The 21,806-nt window shown below is 35.1% G+C and overlaps 4 protein-coding genes across 5 annotated transcripts; all 4 read left to right on the forward strand.

Annotated features, from left to right (window-relative positions):
* The first annotated feature begins 2,186 nt into the window (after positions 1 to 2,186).
* LOC110736693 (4,5-DOPA dioxygenase extradiol 1-like) lies at positions 2,187 to 10,518 on the forward strand. Its single transcript, XM_021916988.1, has 4 exons — positions 2,187 to 2,200; positions 4,312 to 4,401; positions 9,382 to 9,547; positions 9,958 to 10,518. The coding sequence occupies exons 2-4, from the start codon at positions 4,316 to 4,318 to the stop codon at positions 10,516 to 10,518; spliced, it is 813 nt and encodes a 270-aa protein (XP_021772680.1). The 5' UTR covers positions 2,187 to 2,200; positions 4,312 to 4,315.
* A 589-nt stretch (positions 10,519 to 11,107) lies between these two features.
* Positions 11,108 to 13,207, forward strand: LOC110736695 (4,5-DOPA dioxygenase extradiol-like). The gene is made up of 3 exons (XM_021916992.1): positions 11,108 to 11,448; positions 12,196 to 12,566; positions 12,815 to 13,207. The coding sequence occupies exons 1-3, from the start codon at positions 11,197 to 11,199 to the stop codon at positions 13,032 to 13,034; spliced, it is 843 nt and encodes a 280-aa protein (XP_021772684.1). The 5' UTR covers positions 11,108 to 11,196; the 3' UTR covers positions 13,035 to 13,207.
* A 755-nt stretch (positions 13,208 to 13,962) lies between these two features.
* LOC110736694 (ribosomal lysine N-methyltransferase 3-like) lies at positions 13,963 to 17,596 on the forward strand. Of its 2 annotated transcripts, XM_021916989.1 has the most exons (5): positions 13,963 to 14,202; positions 14,289 to 14,661; positions 15,449 to 15,645; positions 15,915 to 16,191; positions 16,410 to 17,596. In XM_021916989.1, exons 1-5 carry the CDS (start codon positions 14,192 to 14,194, stop codon positions 17,079 to 17,081), a joined length of 1,530 nt encoding a protein of 509 aa, XP_021772681.1. In that variant the 5' UTR covers positions 13,963 to 14,191; the 3' UTR covers positions 17,082 to 17,596. The 2 variants fall into 2 exon arrangements, with proteins under 2 accessions (XP_021772681.1, XP_021772682.1); XM_021916990.1 differs by lacking the exon at positions 13,963 to 14,202 and having other exon boundaries at positions 14,417 to 14,661; positions 15,445 to 15,645.
* An 84-nt stretch (positions 17,597 to 17,680) lies between these two features.
* Positions 17,681 to 20,825, forward strand: LOC110736696 (4,5-DOPA dioxygenase extradiol-like). The gene is made up of 3 exons (XM_021916993.1): positions 17,681 to 18,533; positions 19,617 to 19,987; positions 20,486 to 20,825. The coding sequence occupies exons 1-3, from the start codon at positions 18,288 to 18,290 to the stop codon at positions 20,673 to 20,675; spliced, it is 807 nt and encodes a 268-aa protein (XP_021772685.1). The 5' UTR covers positions 17,681 to 18,287; the 3' UTR covers positions 20,676 to 20,825.
* The last annotated feature ends 981 nt before the right edge of the window (positions 20,826 to 21,806 follow it).

Raw genomic sequence — 21,806 nt, forward strand, 5'->3', positions numbered from 1 at the left:
GCCTGTTTCTGGAAATTTAGGATGCATAGCAATGTTTTGAAGTGTTGAAATGCTTGGGATTTGATTGGTTTTTGTTTAGTTGATATTTTTTATTTTTGACAACAGTCAGAAAAAGAGTTGCAGATGATATATGATGACAATAAGATAGCCTGAAAAGAGTTGCAGATGAGTAATTGACTAATTGCACATTTTATATATTTGGGAATGTGGGTTTTTAGTCCGTTGTAAAGTTGATGGTGGAAGTTGGAATTGTTCATAATTTTTTGACCCAGTATCATTGGCTTCTTTGTAGAATTAGAATAGTACTGTGTGGTCGAAACTACGGGAATGGTAATGAGTTTGTATGTTAGTGTAGTGTGTGTACAGAATATGTTATGTTTGCCATTATGCTAATGGATTTCGAGTACTGGGTGGCTATGCTTCTACTCTGTCGTGTGGCTGTTAGTGTTGACGAAAATTATGTAGGAAAGAGCTTTCTGGTAGTGTGGATACATTGTGTTTGCCTGTTGGGTACTCTAGGCCTCTAGCTAATGAGCATATTACCATTCCCTTTTCTGAATATTCTAAGAGTTGATCCATGTGGAATTAGTTATATAGGGAATGTAGCCTTGAATCTGGTAGTGAGGATGAATTGTGTTGGGTACTCTAGCTGATTAGCTCATTACCATTCCCTTGATTTATGAACATTCTACTATTTGATCTATAAGAGTTCAAGACACAATTCAAGGTTACATGTATTGTAGAGGGAATGAGGAATTGGTTATACTGGGAATGGATGAGTTGATGGTAATGTTAGAATATCTTATTTCACGGAGAAATTATGGAGTGAGGTCTTGAGGATGATTGGGCCAATCTATGGAAGTATGGTGATCTAATGGGTGAAGAAAATTTGTAGAGAGTGCACTCTTCATCTCAAATGAGATCTTGTTTTCTCATTTCAACATCACATACTTCTGAAATTGTGATGTGCTGATGTTTCCCCTCCCTCTGGTCTGACTAGATCCAAATGAAAGAATTGCAATTCATGAAATTGGTTTTGCGTAACATGAAGAATTGCAGTTCATGAATATGGATTTGCCTAACAGAATTGAATTAGGGACTATATGGATTTCATAGAATCAAGTTCTCATTCTTTATCTTTCTTTGGTGGGTGGTGATGGATAGGAGTCCATGTTTGTTTACTCATTTGCTTTACTTGACCACTTTATATGCTGTTTGCATGTCAGATTTGCATGGCCAATTCAGATGTTTCGAGAATCTTGTCAGCTGTCATATGGTGCATGGCTTATGTTCTTGTTGCAATTATCAGCTCTTTGCGTTCAATTAGTTTAATCTGCTTCTGCATTTCAAGTTGGTGAAGAAGTTTTAACACAATTCAGATTTGCTTTTTGCCTGGAGTTAACTGGTTAGTGAGCACGTCCAATGCTTGATCCATAATAGTACTCTCCATAATAATTCATAAGGTTTGATTTTTCATTTGAAAATGGACAGCACTGCTCATACTTCATACTTCAGACATACATCCTAAAACATACATTCTAAAGAACAAAATTTACTCATGTACATTGCTGAGGAAAACTTATACAGTTGTGCTGCTTCAGAATTTGAAATTTGAATGTGCTGTCAAATTAGCTAGCATAGAATTATAAATGCATGTGCTTACCTTGGATGAAATCCTAAAATGCATTATTGCTAAGCTTATGTTGTTTCTTTAGAGGATCTGCTAACTTCTAGGGTTAGTTGGTTGAGCCAAAGCTTATGCCTTATGCCTCATGTAGTAATGTAGTGGTAGCGTATGCAGTGCTTGGCTTCAAAGCCTAGATGCCACATTTCTTAGTTCTGAACTCTGTAGTCATGTGTTGAAGACCAAACTCTCAAGTCATTTCGTAGACCGACTTAAATAGCTGAATATAATCCGAATGGCATGCTTAAGACACATAGCCTTTACTCCCTGAGGCACCTAAGCTAGAAAAACTCATAGCCCTCATTAGCTCTAAGGAATGTGAACGAGTGAACGACTGCTCCTCTTACTAGCAGGTGCTCAGGCCATAATCTATGTATCTAGGATTCAAATGATTATTTATCTCTCTCTAGTGGCTATCAAAGCTAAAGAAACACTTGAAGAGTGTGATGGTCTATGGTCATCCATTAGTCCTTAACCTAGGGGGTTAATATCTGCTCTCATCTCATCTTCATCTCTAAAGCAGATAATCGAGGGGATAATTCCTCAGTTCATCTCACCATAATTTCACTCAAGTGATGACTTCTCTATGTAAAGACTGCAGGAGTGCAGGATCATCATGTTCATGATTATTCCATTAAAATGTGCCTTCACTTTTATCAGTATGTTTTTATTAAAGTATAACAGCATGAATTATGAAAAGATTTGTAACACACATCTTATCTTACAGATCTATAATGCATTCTGTGCATGCAGGAATACATGTGATTTAGATTTTTGATAAGCTACTGTAATCTCTAGCTAAAAGGATCGCCAACACTTTAAAAAATTATCAGATGCATTCTCCCGGTCTTGGTTGCCGACTTGCCGTATGTATGCCTTGGAAAGTAAGGTGTCAATAATGGCACCCTTTCATATTGTCTTCAGTTCTACTGAAGTAGTTGATGTTTTGAATTAGGTAATGGAAAGGTAAAGTGTGTATACATAAAAGAGATGATTATAATTCAAGTTCAAATTATCTGTTAATTATGCATTTGGAGCTAAATAGACGGCCTTGTGCATTTGGAGTATAGGAAATTTAATACCTATCTCCTGGTTCCTCTTTGCCCCTAGTTTCACTTTTGCATATCTTTTTAGTGGAAGTTGCATAGTTAACTTAATAGCTGGCATTGCAATGCATCTGATTACTGCATTTATATTTTGTTATTAAGGTTGGGTTTTCATATTTGTTTTGCAGCTATTACATTTGAAGGTTCAGAAATAAGATGCGATGATTGAGAGAGATATTTGATGCGAAGGATAAAGTACATACGTAACTGTCGAAAACCCATACAGATGCTTCTTTATAATATAGGAAAGTAAAAACTCTACTAAGTACTAACACAACAGAATATAATAGAGAAAGAATGGATTATACACAGCAAATTATAGTTTGGCATTTTACTCCGAATAAAAATTCATGAATCATGATATGATAGTGTTCCGGTACATGTATCAAAATCAATCAATCAGTCAATCAAAGTCTTAATCCCATAAGTGGAGTCCGGTACATGCTGTATGATTAATGATTTTCATTTACAGTTATATAAGCTGTATTCTTCCCAGTTAGTTCTTGATATGAATGACTTGTCTTCATTTCACATTAAGTTGCTTAGCAGTAGTCTTAAAACCCTTCACAGTCCACAGCAACCACAGTCCACACATCAATAACCGTTACAAGAGTGACCGTGAATTGAGAAAAGGTCTGTTGTATGCCTCGGAACCATTACTGCCAATGCCTCGGATGGTAATATTGATTGAGCTATGCGGTGTGCGGCTCCTCAATTTTCATACACTATATTCTTCAATTATAAAATTTTAGGTACACAATAGCTTTCTTTAAGCTTGAACTGTTATTACTTATTACCCTGTATAAAGTATATCGTTTTCTTCATCCATGAGCCATAAATCTGTGTTTGCTGTAAATAGATCTGATTATCTGAAGGGTTTTTTTTTATGAAGTGAAATTCTGCCATTTAGATATGACTGCTAATACAGTAGACTGAAACCACCGAATCCTTGTTTACAAAAATGGAAAATAAATGTTGAATTAAGAGGATATAAAAATGTTAGTTGCTCATCACAAGTCTTTTTCTTTGTATTTATAAAACTATGGTCGTTGAATTTGTTCATTAACCAATTTGATGCCTTTTTAAACAATGAATTAATTGTTCAAAACCAAGATGATTACTTGTCCAAATCATACTCCAATATTAAATTGCTCGATCTTCACTAAAAATGATCAAGTTGAATTATACAACTAGCTTGTCATGATATGCTGCCGCGGAATTGATGTTAACATTCCAATAGTTTAACACTATGCCCCAAAAATATTTGAACCTATGCATAAAAAAAAAAAACAAATGATGTATTATTCAAGTTTCATAGTTTGATTTAAATAGTAATTAGGGATGAATGCCAAAAATAACATTCAATTTCAAATTAAAATAAGAAAATTAACAAACAAAAAATAAATTAAAGACTGACTCCATTTAATCCACCTGCTAATTTGTATCTTATAATTTGGAAGGCATCATAAACTTGCCATTATATTAACTAAACTGAAAATCAATCATATAATTTCATCTAAAAAAAATGGGTGAAGAGAAAATTATGAAAGAAACCTTTTTCATAACCCATGGAAACCCATTGTTAATAACAGATGAACTACACCCTTTAGACCACTCTCAATGGTGAGCAAAAAAAATGCTCACCCACTCTCTCTCTACCCACTTTCTCTCTCAACAAATCTGTTTTATTCATGGACAAATTTTTTTCACAATTTCTCTCCCAATGGTGAGCAAAAAAAATGCTCACCCACCACTCTCTCTCTCTTACTTTTTCAATACCCCACCATTGCTTTCTCTCTCCTACACAACACTTCTTTATTTATTTATTTCATTTATATTTTAACAATATTACTCCAAAAAAAAAACTAGTTTAAATTTGGTTAATTTGTTTTTTTTATTTGTATCCTTTTAATCGTTAAAATTTGTCGTTAAATTAAGTACGTTATATGAAATAATTGTAAAAAAAAGCTCAAAATTTCTTAAATATTTTTATTTATTTTAAAAAGCGGTACAACACTAGAAACCAGTAACATTTGCAACGTCATGCGTAATTAAACTTAAGAAATAAAATAAACAAAACTATTAAAAAATAACTCGACTGCGTACGGAAAAGTAGCTACGCCATAGTACTTGGCTTTATTAAAGTCGTGCTAATTTCTCCCTAATTACGTGCCCGTATCGTAGCCAAATATGTTCGACTAAATCACGTTTCAGAGATAGATGATTTTTTCTGTCACGGAGGGAAGCTTTTCGCTGTAGAAATGCGTTGAAGTCAAAGTTGGTAGGTCGGCCTACGTTGAATTCAAACGGTGGCGTTGTAGATGTTGATGCTGGTGTTAATTCTTGTTGATCTTCTTCGTAGAAGGCTCTTAGAACTTCGGCTCGAGTGTAGTTGTGGCGCTCATCTTCAACAATCATGTTGTGCATAATGATACATGCTTTCATTATGTCTCGCAATATGTCCTCATCGTACGCCAGTGACGGTTTTCGTATTATTGCAAATCGAGCTTGCAAAACACCAAATGCTCTTTCAACGTCCTTTCGAGCAGCAGCTTGGTGGTCAGCGAACATTTTATCTTTCTGAAGTTGAGGGGTTGTGATACCCTGAACAAAAGTTGCCCACTTCGGATAAATACCGTCGGCTAAGTAATATGCCATGTTGTATTCATGGCCGTTAACTGTAAAATTTACCGGAGGAGCTCGACCATGCAGAACCTCATCGAACACTGGGGAACGGTATAAGACATTAAGGTCATTACAAGATTCAGGAATAACAAAGAAGGAATGCCATATCCATAAATCCTGATCTGCAACGGCTTCCAGTATCAGCATTGCTTTCTTGTTCCTACCGGCGTATTGCGCTTTCCAAGCCGTTGGGCTGTTCTTCCATTCCCAATGCATGCAATCAGTGCTGCCTATCATGCCTGGAAAACCACGCAGTTCATTTTGATGCAGTATTCTGGCCAATTCATCAGTTGTAGGGTTTCGCATGTACTCGGTTCCGAACTGATCAATGACCCCGGTACAAAAACGTTGAAGGGCAACTCGAGCGGTTGACTCACTGATTCGAACGTATTCATCCACGGCGTCCGCAGCCATGCCGTAGCCTAACATTCTTATCGCCGCTGTACATTTTTGCAGTGGTGATAAACCTAACCTTCCAGCTGCATCCCTACGCTGCTGGAAGTAAACATCACCTTCAACGACCTTGTTCATTATACGTACAAACAAAGGTCGTTGCATACAAAATCTTCTTCTAAATTGGGTGGTGTTGTACACAGGATTATCGAAAAAGTAATCATTAAACAACCTAGCATGTCCAATTTCCCTATCTCTTCTATTCGTACCCCCTCTAGGTTTTTTTGAAGTGTGTTGGGATTGTGTTTGGGGAATGAGGACAGATGGGGGTTGGTGTGTGAAGAGTTCATCAACAAGTTGATCATATTCTTCAGTATTTGAAGAAGATGAACTTGAACTTGAGCTTGATGATGGTCTAGAATACATCACGTATTAATATTGTTACTTGATGAATTGGTGTGGTTGTGGATATGTGCCATGCCTACTATATATAGCAAAAATATCAAATAAATATGTGGTTACAAATCTGAATGACCACACCAAGTACAGGAATCAAATTTTCAACCACTGAATAGGTATACTATGCTAGTTGACAGTGACAAGTCTTGAGTGCAATTATGTCGGTATCAATGACACAAAGGTAAAGCATTCTGATAAAGTGAATATAGGAAAACGTGGCTATACAATGACAAAGATTTATTGTAATTATGTCGGTATCAATGACACAAAGTTAAAGCATTCTGATAAAGTGAAATCAGAAAAATGTGACTACACAGTGATAAAGAATTAAAGCAATTATGTCGGTATGAATGACAACTTAAGTCAACTTGTTAAACAACTTGTCATTCAATATTGGAAAATCAGAATACAAGTGTACATCTTACATTGCAATTAACCACACCACTAATACAACTTAAAAATAAAAGACTAAATAACTTATCTAATACAAGCGTAGACCTACTACAACCAAACATGCTTAAAAGCCTTGTAATTTACCCAGTAAAAAAATTCTTGTACGACTCTTCTTCAGGAGTGAGTGGCGTAGGCGGATTCTTCAGAGCTTGCACCATATCAAACCAGGTTTTCATCTTATGAATGTCAAGTTCCTCCCTTTTCCTCTGTTCCTTGTCCTTTTCAATTTTGATCCTCTCTTCCTTCAGAATGGCCTCCCTCTCGCGAATTGTAGCAAATTCCTTCATTCGTTCGCTAAGCTCAGACGAACCACTTTCTGTTGCTACTGTTTTCCCTTTACGCTTCGCCTTTGCTTTCTTGACACCCTCGGGTCGTTGTAAACCGCCAGATGAAAAACCATCCGGAGGGGTTTCATCCCCTACATCATCTCTGGACCTCTTCCCACTTCCAGCACTACCTTGCTCCTTAGCATCACAAGCGGCTTTTCTTTCCTTCAATGACATTGACCATCTCAGCTTTGGCCTCCACTTTGGATCCTTATTAAGCATTTCAGTTGCGTGAGGAAAAGTGAAATTGCGACCTTGGGCGAGATGGAAAAGCTTCGCCGCACTTTTCATACGGCCAGCTTCACTGTAACCACTCCCTCCCTCTGGAAGTCTACCTGCTTCATCATAGCAAGATATCCACTGCAGTGTGTCCGCTGCCAACCTTCTCCAGTGCGACGTCAGACTCTTAATAGGTCTTGGCGGAATTATATGCAGCTTCTGCGTATGCAAAGTTTGATATGCTGCGTGTACATTGCGCCATAGGCAAGTTGCTTTCTGGCTTGTACTTTTAATAGCATCCTCGCTAATCTGCAAGTACAAACCCAATTAGAGCTTCATCTTCCGCAACAGACCAAATACGGGTCGCTCGTGCAGGAACCTGGTTGGGTTCCAGTATGCGAACTGGTGGAGGATACTGCGGCGTCTCTGGTACGCTTTCCTCTTCGCTCTCATCGAATTGTGTGTTACTATCATGATCAGTTGCAGGTGTACGATCTTCATTAGCAGGGTTTTGTAGGGGAAACTCAGTGGGGGTCTGATGCAGTGGAGGTGGTTTCGAAGACGTATTGCCCATTCTTTGCAAGAACAATTGAAACTCGGGATTAGTTAGGAAATCATCACTAAAACCCGAAATTGTTGACGGAAATTTGGGTTGTTTGAATCGATTAAAAGATTCTGCATCAAAAAACAAAAGATAAATATCGTTACAAACATTTACTCAAAAAACAAATTAAAATGACAACAAATCCAAAAAAATATCAACAACTTTCTTCAATTGCATAATGCAATTACATTACATGCCATACAATATATTTTTTTTCTCACAAAATAACATATCTACTAATTTTAACACATAACTACATGTACATATTTAAAAAAATAATTAGCCAACAATTGCAACACTTTAATAACTATAAATTTAGTAATTTATTGAGAAAATATACACAACTTTGTTTAATTACATAATGCAATATAATTTCGTGGCCTATAATATTGATTTTTTTTTCAAAAAAATCACATATATACTAATTTTATTACATAACTACATTTATATATAAAAAAAATTAACCAATAATTGCAACACTTTAATAACTACAAATTTAGTAATTTATGGAGAAAATATACACAACTTTGTTTAATTACATAATGCAATATAATTTCGTGTATCACAATTTTTTTTTTCATAAAATCACATATATACTAATTTTATTACGTAACTACATTTATATATAGCTAAAAAATTAACCAATAATTGCAACACTTTAATAACTACAAATTTAGAAATTTATGGAGAAAATATACACAACTTTGTTCAATTACATATTGCAATATAATTACATGGCCTACAATTTTATTTTATTTTTCAAAAAATCACATATATACTAATTATATTATATAATTGATTTTAAAAATTAATTTTTTTTTTTACCTGAATATGGGTGAATTGCAACAACAATATTCTTCTACAAATTTAAAATACTTTTAAGAAAATTAAAATGTGGAGGATTTAAAGTGTTTACGAAATTATATCAAAATATATCAAAATGCATGTCTATTTATAGAGAATTTAATTTTATGGCCGTTGGTAATTTTTTTTTTTTTTTACAAAATAAATTTTTCAGAAAATAGATTACAAATATATAACCGTTGTAAACGGCTATAATTTTCTGATTGGCTAGGAAGCTGCACATGCCACGTGTCATCTCCTCACTCGCCACTCCGCTGTCACGCGTTAGAAGCTCAACATTTTTTTAAAAAAAATCTGCAATCTCAAAACGACGCGTTTTGAGGCGCGCCTTTGAGGCTACTTCATCAAAACGCGCCGTTTTGATTGTTTTGGACCGAAATTTTTTAAAGTGGGTCTGCCTGTTGTGGGGCCCACAAGGGTTACTGTTCATCAATAAAAATGCTCAAGTTTTGAGCTTTTTTGGTTTTGCTCATGGGCTTTTTTTTGGATTTCACCAATTTCTCAACATTGTGGTTGGTGATCATTTTTTTCCTCACTAAAAATGTCCATGAGCAAAAAAAATGATCACCATTGCTAGTGCTCTTACATCCATTTTTCAAAAAATTGGAAAGAGAAAGTGTATTCCAAAAAACCCAAGGCTATTCTTGTCATTTCAGCTCACTGGTTAACTGATCATCCTATTGGTAATTCTGTAATTCTCAATGATACTATCTATGAATATGGAGGCATTACTTACCCTGCTCCCTTATACCAGGTCTTTCTCAATTCTCTATTTTTCCTTTTGTGTTTTATTTTTCTCTATTTTGGATAATAGAGTGAAACTATTAATTACTAGTTGACTAGATGCCAAACTAGCTAATGAAACTGGTAAAGTTGTTAAGAATATATGACATATGATCAAATCTCGTCTGTGTCACTACTTTTCGCTCCCTAAAGGGACTATACAACCAAGAAAATTTATCTTTCTAGCTAATGATGGACTAAACTCATCTCAAAGGTAAAATGGTTGAATATTATGTGAATCTAACATGAAAAAAACTTATGTTACAAGCTTATATAGGCAACTTTAAAATATTTGTAACAAGATAACAATGCTCTTCATTGTTCTTTATAACCCAAGTTATATTGTAAGGAAATTAACATAGCTCTTTATTCAATTACCAGTTGAAGTACCCGGCTCCAGGAGCTCCAAATTTAGCAGCAAAGGTGCAGGAACTTCTAACCAAATCAGGGTTCAAATCTGTGCACATTGACAAACAACGTGGGCTCGATCATGCAACAGGGGCACCTCTCATGCTGATGTACCCTGAGGCTGACATCCCTGTATGTGAGCTCTCAGTACAGCCGCGCTTGGATGCAACACACCACTTCAACTTGGGACGAGCATTGGCTCCTCTCAAGGATGATGGTGTACTCATCATTGGGTCTGGGAGCGCGACACACCCTGCATATGATGCACCTCATTATGATGAAGTTGCTCCTTGGGCTACAGAGTTTGATTCATGGCTTGAAACAACTCTAATAAATGGAAAGTACAATGAAGTGAATGAATACGAAACTAAAGCGCCAAATTGGAAATTAGCACATCCAATGCCGGAACATTTTTATCCATTACATGTTGCAATTGGAGCTGCTGGTGAAGATTGTAAGGCAGAGCTTATTCATAGCAGTTGGTTTTCTGATAATTCCTTGAAACATGGCTCCTACAAGTTCACTTCCATTTAACTTTCATTGTAACTTTTTTTTTGGGCTATTTCCTTCAATGTTGAAAAATATTAACATGAGTGCATGATTTTGCTCCAATGTAAAATTATGCACATTGTTGGACATGCAAGAAATTTATGTGCATTTCTTATTTTCTTTTATCGATGCATGAAGAGAATAATTCCTTTCAATACAAAGTCTATAATTAATCCATACCCATATCATCATTAGTGTTTCAGAGGTACTAAAAGCCCAATCTTGAGTAATCTATTTGTTGTTTTGAGTGACCCATTATGAAATCTCACATTACACAACATAGTTTTCCTCAAGGTTAATAAAACTACTCTCTTGCATTACAGTGGACGTACTTACTGAGCTACAACACTAACTTAATAATGTGATTGAACTTGGTGAGATTTGACCCTGACCTCATGCGGTCGTGCCTATTAGTTAAAGAGCTAGCCTTATATCACATATATTACATTCAATAATTGTTCAATTTTTAAAATACCTAAAACCAACAATTATTTGGTCAACTTTAAATCGGAAAGTATTACAATATTATAGTTTAGCTGTCATAATCACACTTCAATATTCTACAGCTCATTATCTAGAGTACTGACTCCATGAAATAAGCCACTAGAGAAGTGATGTCAACAATCCAACAATTCATAACACATGGTTGCATAAACTGGAAAGATGGGTGAAGAAGAAAAGATCAAAGAAACGTTCTTCATAACACATGGTTGCCCAAAGTTGATTATAGAGGAGGCACATCCACTACATTCATTCTTTAAAAGTTGGAAAGAAAAAGTCTATTCTAAGAAGCCTAAGGGTATTTTGGTCATTTCATCTCACTGGATAACTGATCAACCTGCTGTAAATTCTGTTAATCTCAATGATACTATCTATGATTATGAAGGTGTTACTTACCCTGCTTCCTTGTACCAGGTCATTTTTCTCACCCCTCTTTTCGGTATCTGTATTTGTTTTTCAATTTATTGTTATGTGGATGTCACCTTACTTAATTGGTAAAGTTAGATAAAAGTCAAAGCTTAGGTAGTCTGTAGGAAGTAGACCATGTCTATGTATAATCCTATATCACTATCCGTTCCTCTTTATAATGTTCTTGGACTACATACATGATTTTTAGGCTTAGCATTGGTACATCGTGATTTAGAGGGTTTGTTCTCATTTTAAGTCAAGTCAACCTTTATAAGCAATAAATCTCTGTTACTCACTGTGAGAAATGTTTTTGTTTCTCACAGTGGCACTTTCGTAAATAAAATGTACTACCGTGACTAAAGTGGTACAATTTTATCATCCATTTCGTAAATAAAATGTACCACCGTGACTAAAGTGGTACATTTTATTTACAAAACTGCCACAGTGAGTAATGGGGGCGCCGTCGTCCTGGGAAGACTAGGACAAGAAGAGAATTTAGGAACATTAACTTAATTGGTGAAATTCAACCCTTGCTAACTTCACACTTGAAAGTCGGAGAACTAGCCAAATGTCTATCCTGGCCTCTTTTCAGTTCAACTATGATTGGTGTGATAGTTTACATCAATGATCAAATTTGTTTTGTACTGTGAATTTATTATAATGTAGTTTATTATACTGAACTGAAAGATTAATGATGTCACCAAAGTATATAGGAAGCATAACATAGTTGTTGCTAATTTGATTAAAAACCAGGTAAAGTACCCTGCTCCTGGGGCACCAAAATTGGCAAAAAAGGTAGAGAAACTTCTCAATGAATCCGGGTTCAAATCCGTGTACATTGACAAAAAACGCGGTCTTGGTCATGCAACCTGGGTACCTCTCTTGCTGATGTATCCTGAAGCTGACATCCCTGTATGTGAGCTCTCAATTCAACCACACTTTGATGGAATGCACCACTACAACTTAGGACGAGCATTAGCTCCTCTCAAAGACGACGGTGTACTCATCATTGGTTCCGGTAGTGCAACACATCCTTCATGGGATACCACTCACGATGGTGATGGAGTTGCTCCATGGGCTGCAGAGTTTGATTCTTGGCTTGATACTGCTCTAATTAGTGGAAGGTAACTTTAATATTTTAGAGTTATAAGTTTAATATCAATATGTGCAAAATTATGTAGTTTTAGCTTACCTAGTGTACAATTTATGATATCTTGTTGCTTAATAAGCTTATACAATATGGAGTAACTTATGTGATGCATATATTATGGTGTTATGATTGAGTTGTTGTTATTAAGACATAGGCAGTATAAAAATAAAAGTTACTTGTATCTTTTAACGTTTTAGTTATGGTTTGAACTATGATTTTAAGGTATGAAGAAGTGAATGAATGTGAGACGAAAGCACCAAACTGGAAACTAGCACATCCAATGCCGGATCACTTTTATCCATTGCACGTCGCCATTGGTGCTGCTGGAGAAGATTGTAAGGCAGAGCTTGTACATAGCAGTTGGTACTCTGGTGTCTTGACTAATGGTGTCTTGTCTAGTGGTACCTTGAAACATGGCTCCTACAAATTCACTTCCAGCTAAATGTATGACATGTAATTATAACATCGTTTTAATTTGCTGTTGTTTTCTTCAATATATGTAATGAATAAATTGCTTATCATTGCATGCTACAATATATTGAACTGTTAGCAATACATCTCACTTGTTTGAGACAAAATTAAACTTAATCTTAATTGTTAGGTACTCGGGTTTAAGGTATTTGATAATCAATCATTAAGTATCATAATCAATCATTAAGTATCCATTAGTTTTGATGGAAAACATCTTTCTTAGAAAATCACTTTCTAAAGAAAACAAATTTTAATGGTTACGTATAATTCGAAAGGAGAGGTGGGGCTACAAATGTTAACAATGACATTGGCCCGACGCAACTTTGTAAAATTGGCCCCCTAAATCATCATTAAAGATTTTAACAAAATTGTTTTACAAAATCATCAAATTTATGATAAAATTGAAGATAGATGATTAATCAACAAGTTTTCTCTTTATTTCGTATTAGTAAATATCAAATTTGGGGCCTCTTTCAAGTCATGTGCGATAAACCACCCTGCACGTGTTCAGAATCACCCTTATTCGAAATATAACAATAGATCATGAGTTATATGAGAAGTGTCACTCCATATTATTGAATGTTTGAATGACCTCAATTCGATTTGAAGTAAAAATATTACCAAGTGAGTAAAACTTTAATTGATAATTTTAACAATTGTTAGATGGGTTGACTATTACGCGTCGTGAATGAGTTAAGCCTTTATTTGAGAAACTCATAAAAACATCATTAAACTCAAATTTCTACTCCGTATCAAACTTAGTAAGACGTTATATTAAAGGCTTAAAAATATTACGAAGTACTTTGTTTATTTACATGTTACCATCTTATGTTAAAGGCTTAAAAATATTACCATCTTATACCGTGAGTGTGTGACCATTTTTTTAGTGCTCTTTACAAGTTTATAAACTTTAAATAGAGTAGTATACAATATAGAGTTACCCAATTCATTTAATGCACGGTTGTCAATATAAAACTACTAAACCAGTCATTCAGTCAATTACTTAAAAAAAAAACAATCAATAAAATTGGGGCTTGAAAAAGACCTAATTTTAACCCATGCAATCCCGTTTAACGGCCCTCTCAAAACTCCCGCCGACGACGAAGACGACCTCCATCCTCTGCAACAATGGCGTCCAGGTACACTTTCTCTCTCCTCCATCTCCTTCTCCATCTCCATCCCCTTCTCACACTCCTCCATTACACTTTCTCTCTCCCCTCAACAGGCGTCTTCGAGCATTCAAGCGCTGGATGACCTCAAACAGCATTCAATTCAGCGACGCCCTTGAATTTCTCGACACTGAAACCACCGGAATCTGCGTCAAATCAAAATCCGAACTCAAAGAAGGAGACCTCATTGCTACAATCCCTAAGAATGCTTGCTTAACGATTCGAACTTCCTCCGCTTCGCCGATTATTGAAGACGCTGATTTTGATGGGTGTTTAGGGCTTTGTGTTGCGGTTATGTATGAGAGAAGCTTGGGTTCGAACTCTAATTGGGATGGTTACCTTCAATTGTTGCCTAAGTTTGAACCGTTGCCATTGGTTTGGAGTTTGGATGATATTGGTCGTCTTCTTTCTGGTACTGAACTTCATAAGGTCCTCTTTCTCTCTCCCCTATTCTTAGTTTGTTTCATTTCTTAATTTATTGGTTTTCGGTGTTTAATTTATTACAATGGTTATAATTTATGTTTCAGTTTTTAATTTGTTTCAGAAATGTAGTATGTTGGCAATGTAAATGTGTTACGATTAATTAGAGGTATCTGTGTCGTTCTCCAAGACTTTAACCTACTAAGCGAGTTATCATGGCTCATTTTTTTTTTTTTTTTTTTTTTTTTAATCAGCTGTGTTTGCTTTGTTTTTGGGGTTTGTCTAATTTGAGCAGATATTGATTTTAAGTTGGTTGTTGTTTAGGTAATTGACTTACATTATCAAATTGTGTTGAATTTATGTCTTTAATGTGTAATGTATTCAGGACTTTTCTTGAGCTGGCTTTGGTTTTTATAATTGTGTTACTGTCTGAAATAGGTAGTTTTAAAGAACCTGTGATGGTTTTGTGTTTGAGTATGTGAATTTTGATGTTTGAATGGAGAAAACAAGGAAATAAGAAACAGGAATTGTTTAATATAAAGCTAATTACTTAAATTCAGCTTCTTTTAGAGATTCTTTGGGAAAGCTCATTGTTAAATAGCAAAAAATTCATAATTTGAGCTTCTAGTGATAATTTCGACTGTTTTCTTTACTTACGTGAAGCTTTGCTTCAGATAGATTATTTCTGCTTAACACAATCTAGTTGAAGTTCTTGGTTTGTCTTTCTAAATGTGTCTATTATTGTTTGAAGATGGCGTATTTTCTGTTTGTGATGATTTTTGTCACATGTAGGCAGACAATGAAAGAAGACAAGGCTCTTGTCTATGAGGACTGGAAAGAATGCATTCTACCTCTAATTCACTCAGAAAAATTTGTTATTGATTCAAGTTTTTTTGGTGTTGAAGATTACTTTGCTGCAAAAAGTCTTGTTGCATCTCGATCCTTTCAAATAGATGATTACCATGGTGCTGGTATGGTTCCTTTAGCAGATCTGTAAGTTATGCACTTCTTCTTCCCTCAATGAATGATTGATTCTAACATATTGCAGATATCTAAATTGAGTGACAATGGAGAGTTGTTTAAATTATTGCGAAATCCATGATAACATTTTGCTTCACTTGCTTGCTAATCAAATTCACTCATTCATCCACCTTCTCTCATTTTCTATCACAATCACTTGACAAGTTGACATGTATACAAGAAATTTAGATGTTTGTAACTTTTAATGATTTAAGAATGCAAAATTTCCTCCTGATAAATAGTTTTAATCACAAGACTGGAGCTGAGGATGTGCACTTCACCACTGCATTGTTACCTGATGAATCTGATGACAGCGTTGCGAGTGTGACTGATGATGATGAGATTGATAGCAGTGATGAAATCTCAACTGGGCTATCTTCGTCTAAAGAGAATGGCTTGTCAGGTGCCTCAGTGGTTCAGAGTTCTTCAGATGGTCCTAAATTAGATTCTGAAGAGACAGTAGACAATCCCTTGGTATTAGAAATGATTCTTGTGAAAGATGTCAAAGCTGGTTCAGAGGTTAGCATCTTGTACAGTATATCTTTCACTAGATAATGCATTTCCATCTGGATTACCCACCCCATCCCCCCCACCCACCCCCCCCCCCTCCCCCCTCTTGAATGTGTGGCAATATCCTTGTCAATGGGTGAGTTATGAAGGGTAGAAGTTTTAAGAAACCATTATAGATTTATGGATGCAAACATGGGTTTCCTCTCTGACTTCTCTTAATTTTCCAGGTCTTTAACACGTATGGGTATGTGGGCAATGCCGCGTTGCTGCATAGATATGGATTTACAGAACTAGATAATCCTTTTGACATTATCAATATTGACTTAGAACTTGTGCTTCAATGGAGTTCATCTCTCTTTTCTGGTCGTCACAGCAGAGCAAGACTGTCTTTATGGAGAAAGCTGGGGTACTCCGGCTGTGAAAGCCAGAACTCAGAATACTTTGAGATCTCATATGAAGGGGAACCCCAACTTGAGCTATTAATTTTGCTTTATATAGTCTTATTGCCTGAAGAAACATATACTAAGTTGGATCTCACCTTAGCCTCAAAAGGAAATCCCAGCGAGTCTAATCATTTAAATACATCCAAGGCAGGAACAATTTTGCAGGGGAAAATATCTGAAATGAGTACTGATATGTTATTGACAAAGAGTGTCCGCAAGGCTCTAATATCCCTTGCTGATATAAGAGAGGGCTTGTATGGCACAAGCTCATTGGAACATGATATGGAGAGCTTAAGTAAATGTGACTGTAGTACAGAAAGGAAGTTGTACCATTCATTGGTCCTTCGTGTTAGTGAAAGAAGGATCATACAAAAGCTTAGGAATTATGCTGAAGCAGGTGCTAAGTTGCTTGGCAAGGCCCCAAGGCTGCATTTGAGGAAGAAATTGAAATCATGATATGGTTCACTAATCTTGGGTGAAGAATGGTGTTTTTTGTGGTCATTTAGAGTTGCGTAAATTGGAGAAAAGGTTTTCCTAAATTCATTGTTTGATTGATTCTGATATCAGCTAGGTAAGCATTCTTTTTGTGCAAGGGTTTGATAATGATGGTGAACGGTTACCCAAACTTAGAGGAAGCATGATGCAAAGCCAAGTAATTGCCCTGGCAAATTTTGTGGACACACAAATGATGAAATTTTGAGCCTTGTGCGACTCCTATCTTCGATGGTTGAACTAATCCGGTGATCCTGATGTGTATTGATTTCAGATATTTCATTTTGCTCGATTAATATCAGCAGCCCGGTTAATTTTGTATGTTCTCTGTTTTTCACTCCATGCTTTGTGTATTACTTATTTGTTCAGATTATATTTGCTAGTTTTATTTTTTCTTCCTGTTAGAAGGAAACTGTTTCATGTTGAAAATGGTTGGTTAATTATTTTAATTATGAAATAATAGATTTGATTTCCTGTCACACCATCCTTTTCTTATCTCTCTCAAATTTTTTTTATTTACCTTCTAAATTCTTTGTCCAGTCCTTTGTATATTAAGAGGCTATTCCAAACTTAATTGTGCCATCAAAAAATCTATCTTGAAAAATCAATATGGAATAAGAATAATATTGCCTCCATTTTTTTATTTTCTGTTTTCTTCATTTATTGGATATTCATAAACCAAGGAAACTTTAAAGATAAGTAAGTGTATGAAAAAAAAAAATGTATATATAAAAAACCTTGTATATATACAAGTATGATATATAAGTAAAAGAAAAATAAATATTTTATATTTAACACGAACATTGATCAATATACCATCGATTGACGAGTAATTTTGTTATAAGTTTCTAAAATAATAATGCTTGTTATCCTGCATACGAAGTATATCATAGACCCATAAGTTCATAACCCATACAAATTTGGATTATTGGTGGACTTTTGAATGCTTTGTTGGCAAATACTTAGTCACTTATAATAATAGCGTAAGATCATTTTCAACAGGATTTTATAATAAATAAATGATGATCTTCTAAGTTCTAACATGTTCCTCCTCTTATGCCATAAATTCCAACAACCACCATATATTCTTAAAATTCCTTCATTCTACAGTTCCACAAATCAAAAGAAAAAACTTCACCATAATTCTTGATTAATTCCAAATTGAAAGAAATGGGTGGAGAAGAAAGCATCAAAGAAACGTTTTTTATATCTCATGGAACTCCAATGATGACTATTGAAGAGTCAAAACCTTCAAGGAAATTCCTAGAAAGTTGGAGAGAGAAAGTGTATTCCAAGAAACCAAAGACTATTTTGGTAATTTCAGCTCACTGGGAAACTGATGAACCTGCTGTTAATTCTGTGGACGTCAATGTTACCATCTATGATTTCTATGGCTTCCCTGCTCGCATGTATCAGGTTTTTTTTTTCTCCTCCCTTTTTTTTTATAGTTGGATATTTATTTATTTATTTTTTTTTCCTTTTTTGGGGTTTTAATATCTGGGTAATTAACTTATTACTGGTATTATGTTTGTAGTTGGAATATTATTTATTTATCTCTATGAAAGGAATAATTTTTCATTTTACATTGAATGTTGTTTGGGTTATTGAAATGTGTGACTTACTGAAATTTTGGGAAAAAGATTGGAGAATGCAATTATCTGGGTAGTTATAAATGGAATTTGTCAAAGATGAGGACCTCAAATTAGAGTTTTATCCGTTTGTAGTAACTTCTACAAGGGTATCATTCAACTGTTTTTAGTAGGATATTTGACAGAAAAATGCATTTCTGAATGGATAAAAGATCAATGAAACGTTATTAACTTATTATTATGTATGGTAAGAAACTAAGAATCAAATATCCCTACGGAAATTATTGTAATTTCCGCTTTATTGATCCTCTAATATGGGCTATTAGCATTTACTCGTACGATTTATCAACCGGTTGTACAATAGAATTTACCAGGTAAATGTTGCGAATGATTTATATGATAATTTAGTTTAATGCTAGTTAGTAATTAGCGTTGATCACTTATTTGTATACGAATGTCCCTAACTAGTCAAGAAAATCCGAATAACTCCTGTATATTCGTTAGGGATATTGTAAAGATTTCCCCTAGCTAACTTTTGTTGTAGTTTTCATGAAAGGTAAAGCCAATGTATGATTGTATGGTCAACGATCAGATCTCAAATGGGAATGACAATTATGTAGTGATGAAAACTGTCTTGTCCGCGTACGGCATACTATTAGGCTTAAGAGTTATGAGCATGAGATATTTACATATCATTCTGAAATGGAGTGGTTCATCTTTTAAATTCCACTTGTTAGTATGCACTCAAATGTCCGCGTATGCACTTGAATCAGATTAAAATCATGAACAGAGAGATGATACAACTGCACTTTAGGGTGAAAAGTTTTATTTAAGCGATATTTTACTAAACATATAAGTTACAGAGTGAAGAAGGATTAAAATGATAACATACCTTTCATTTGGTTAACAGTTCAAGTATCCAGCTCCAGGGTCTCTGGGTTTGGCAAAGAGGGTACAAGAACTTCTTACTACGTCAGGGTTCAAAACTGTACACATTGACAAGAAACGTGGGCTGGATCATGGTGCATGGGTGCCTCTGATGTTCATGTATCCCGAGGTTGACATCCCTGTTTGTCAGCTCTCTGTTCAATCGCACTTGGATGGAGCATACCACTACGAATTGGGACGAGCATTGGCTCCTCTGAAGGATGAAGGTGTACTCATCATTGGTTCTGGAAGTGCAACACACCCTTCGAACAGTACCCCTCATTTTTATGATGGAGTTGCACCTTGGGCTGCAGATTTTGATCGCTGGCTTGAAACAGCTCTAACAAATGGAAGGTAACCTCACTAGTCACTAGTCCTCGGGTCTTTTTTTATTGAAATTCTACATGTACAGAATGTTGTGTGCACTGATATGGCACGATATTATACACGTATTCATAATGTACTTGACTGTGAAATGCTATGGTGCTCGCGGCGTAGCACATCATCTGCACCTGTTCTGTGTGCGAATCTTGCCTTTTTTTTTTTTCCATGATGCTTTATAAGGTAGTAAGTGGAAACCTCTCAGGAATGCTGTTTGACCTGTAGTCTGTCTGAGTCAATCTTTATTGTTCTTGTCTTGACTGTAAACTATAATGTCATTGGTTCTTTCATGAGTACAAATTTAGCAACTCAATAAGAAGCATTTTGGTGAGCATGGTGATTAAGGCTCTGAGGATATGCTTCTCATGGACTGCATTATAAACAATTTCCCTTAAGATTTGATGAAAAACCTTACTACCGAAACATTGGTCTTTGCTACGAGTATGTAACTATGATTTGCTCTGTTTTCAGGTATGAAGAGGTGAATAAATGTGAAGCCAAAGCACCTAACTGGAAATTGGCGCATCCATGGCCAGAGCACTTCTATCCATTGCATGTAGCCATGGGAGCCGCCGGTGAAAACTGGAAGGCAGAGCTCATTCATAATAGCTGGGATCATGGCACCATGTCATATGGCTCCTACATGTTCACATCCAGCTGATGTTCACCTTGTTAGTTGTTACACTATTGTTGTGTTTTTTTAGCACATTGATATTCTCTTCAACAATGCAAATTATGGGATTATACCTATTAATATGGGACCTACGGAGTAGCTTGTAAGTTTGTTCATAATGAATATAATTGGCTCAAAGAAACCTATGTTGAAGACTTTACTTACACTAATGAGTAATGACCCTGTTGAGTCACTACATATGAGGTCTAATCATACTAAATCTATGGTCATGAATAAAATTAAATTTTGATTGAAACATTACATAATTAGATGACTTTGATCCAATTTTGGACCAAAAAAAGGTATTTTACATTGTTTTTTTTTTTTTTTAATTTTTTTTTTTTTACATATTTTCCTTTGACCACAAGAATAAAGTATTAAAATATTGTGATTTATACGGGAAAAACTGATCAAGTAAGATTTCTTATTTTTTAATTTTTTTTATGTTTTTTAATGTTTTTTTTATTTTTTATTTTTTTTTGAGTTGGAAGAATAGTTACTTGTCTACTCATTAATCCAATAAAAAATGATTTCACATGAAAACGCATTGAAACCCATTAATATTAAAGATTATTTTAAAAAAAAACATCAAAAGAAAAAATTAAAAATAATGCTACCTCCTTTTCATATTTTTTGTAACTTTGGAGTATTATGTGTGATATATAGGCCACGTTTAGTAAATGACTTTTTGGTTAGTTTTTGGCTTTTTTATGTGGTCAAACAGCTAAAAAAAGTGTTAGGTAATTGGCTTTTCATTCAGCGAAAAATCTGGCTTTTAAGCCAAAATGAAAAAGCTGCTTTGGGTTGCTTTATTTTGTTGGTTTTTAGCTTGTTGGCCCACAAATTCTCTAATAAACAACCAACAACTAAATTTACCAAACACTTTTTTAAACATCCCGCTTAAACAACCAATTTCAAAAGTCATTGGCCATGTTTGATAAATGGTTTTTTTGTTAGCTTTTGGTTTTTTTATGTGATCAAACAGTCAAAAAAAGTGTTTGTTAATTGGCTTTTTATTCAGCGAAAAAGTTGGCTTTTAAGCCAAAATGAAAAAGCTGCTTTGAGTAGCTTTTTTTTTTTTTTGTTGGCTTTTGGCTTGTTAGCCCACAAATTATCTAA

This window comes from Chenopodium quinoa, unplaced genomic scaffold, assembly GCF_001683475.1.
Source record: "Chenopodium quinoa cultivar QQ74 unplaced genomic scaffold, ASM168347v1, whole genome shotgun sequence".
NCBI lineage: Eukaryota > Viridiplantae > Streptophyta > Magnoliopsida > Caryophyllales > Amaranthaceae > Chenopodium > Chenopodium quinoa.

Excerpts from the sequence above, each read along its gene's own strand:
- LOC110736693 (XM_021916988.1), top strand. The coding sequence starts at position 4,316 with ATGGGTGAAGAGAAAATTATGAAAGAAACCTTTTTCATAACCCATGGA. Across the intron at positions 4,402-9,381 it reads GATGAACTACACCCTTTAGA|CCATTTTTCAAAAAATTGGA; the intron begins CCACTCTCAATG and ends GTGCTCTTACAT. Across the intron at positions 9,548-9,957 it reads ACCCTGCTCCCTTATACCAG|TTGAAGTACCCGGCTCCAGG; the intron begins GTCTTTCTCAAT and ends TTCAATTACCAG.
- LOC110736695 (XM_021916992.1), top strand. The coding sequence starts at position 11,197 with ATGGGTGAAGAAGAAAAGATCAAAGAAACGTTCTTCATAACACATGGT. Across the intron at positions 11,449-12,195 it reads ACCCTGCTTCCTTGTACCAG|GTAAAGTACCCTGCTCCTGG; the intron begins GTCATTTTTCTC and ends ATTAAAAACCAG. Across the intron at positions 12,567-12,814 it reads ACTGCTCTAATTAGTGGAAG|GTATGAAGAAGTGAATGAAT; the intron begins GTAACTTTAATA and ends TATGATTTTAAG.
- LOC110736694 (XM_021916989.1), top strand. Across the intron at positions 14,662-15,448 it reads CTGGTACTGAACTTCATAAG|ACAATGAAAGAAGACAAGGC; the intron begins GTCCTCTTTCTC and ends ACATGTAGGCAG. Across the intron at positions 16,192-16,409 it reads ATGTCAAAGCTGGTTCAGAG|GTCTTTAACACGTATGGGTA; the intron begins GTTAGCATCTTG and ends TTAATTTTCCAG.
- LOC110736696 (XM_021916993.1), top strand. The coding sequence starts at position 18,288 with ATGGGTGGAGAAGAAAGCATCAAAGAAACGTTTTTTATATCTCATGGA. Across the intron at positions 18,534-19,616 it reads TCCCTGCTCGCATGTATCAG|TTCAAGTATCCAGCTCCAGG; the intron begins GTTTTTTTTTTC and ends TTTGGTTAACAG. Across the intron at positions 19,988-20,485 it reads ACAGCTCTAACAAATGGAAG|GTATGAAGAGGTGAATAAAT; the intron begins GTAACCTCACTA and ends CTCTGTTTTCAG.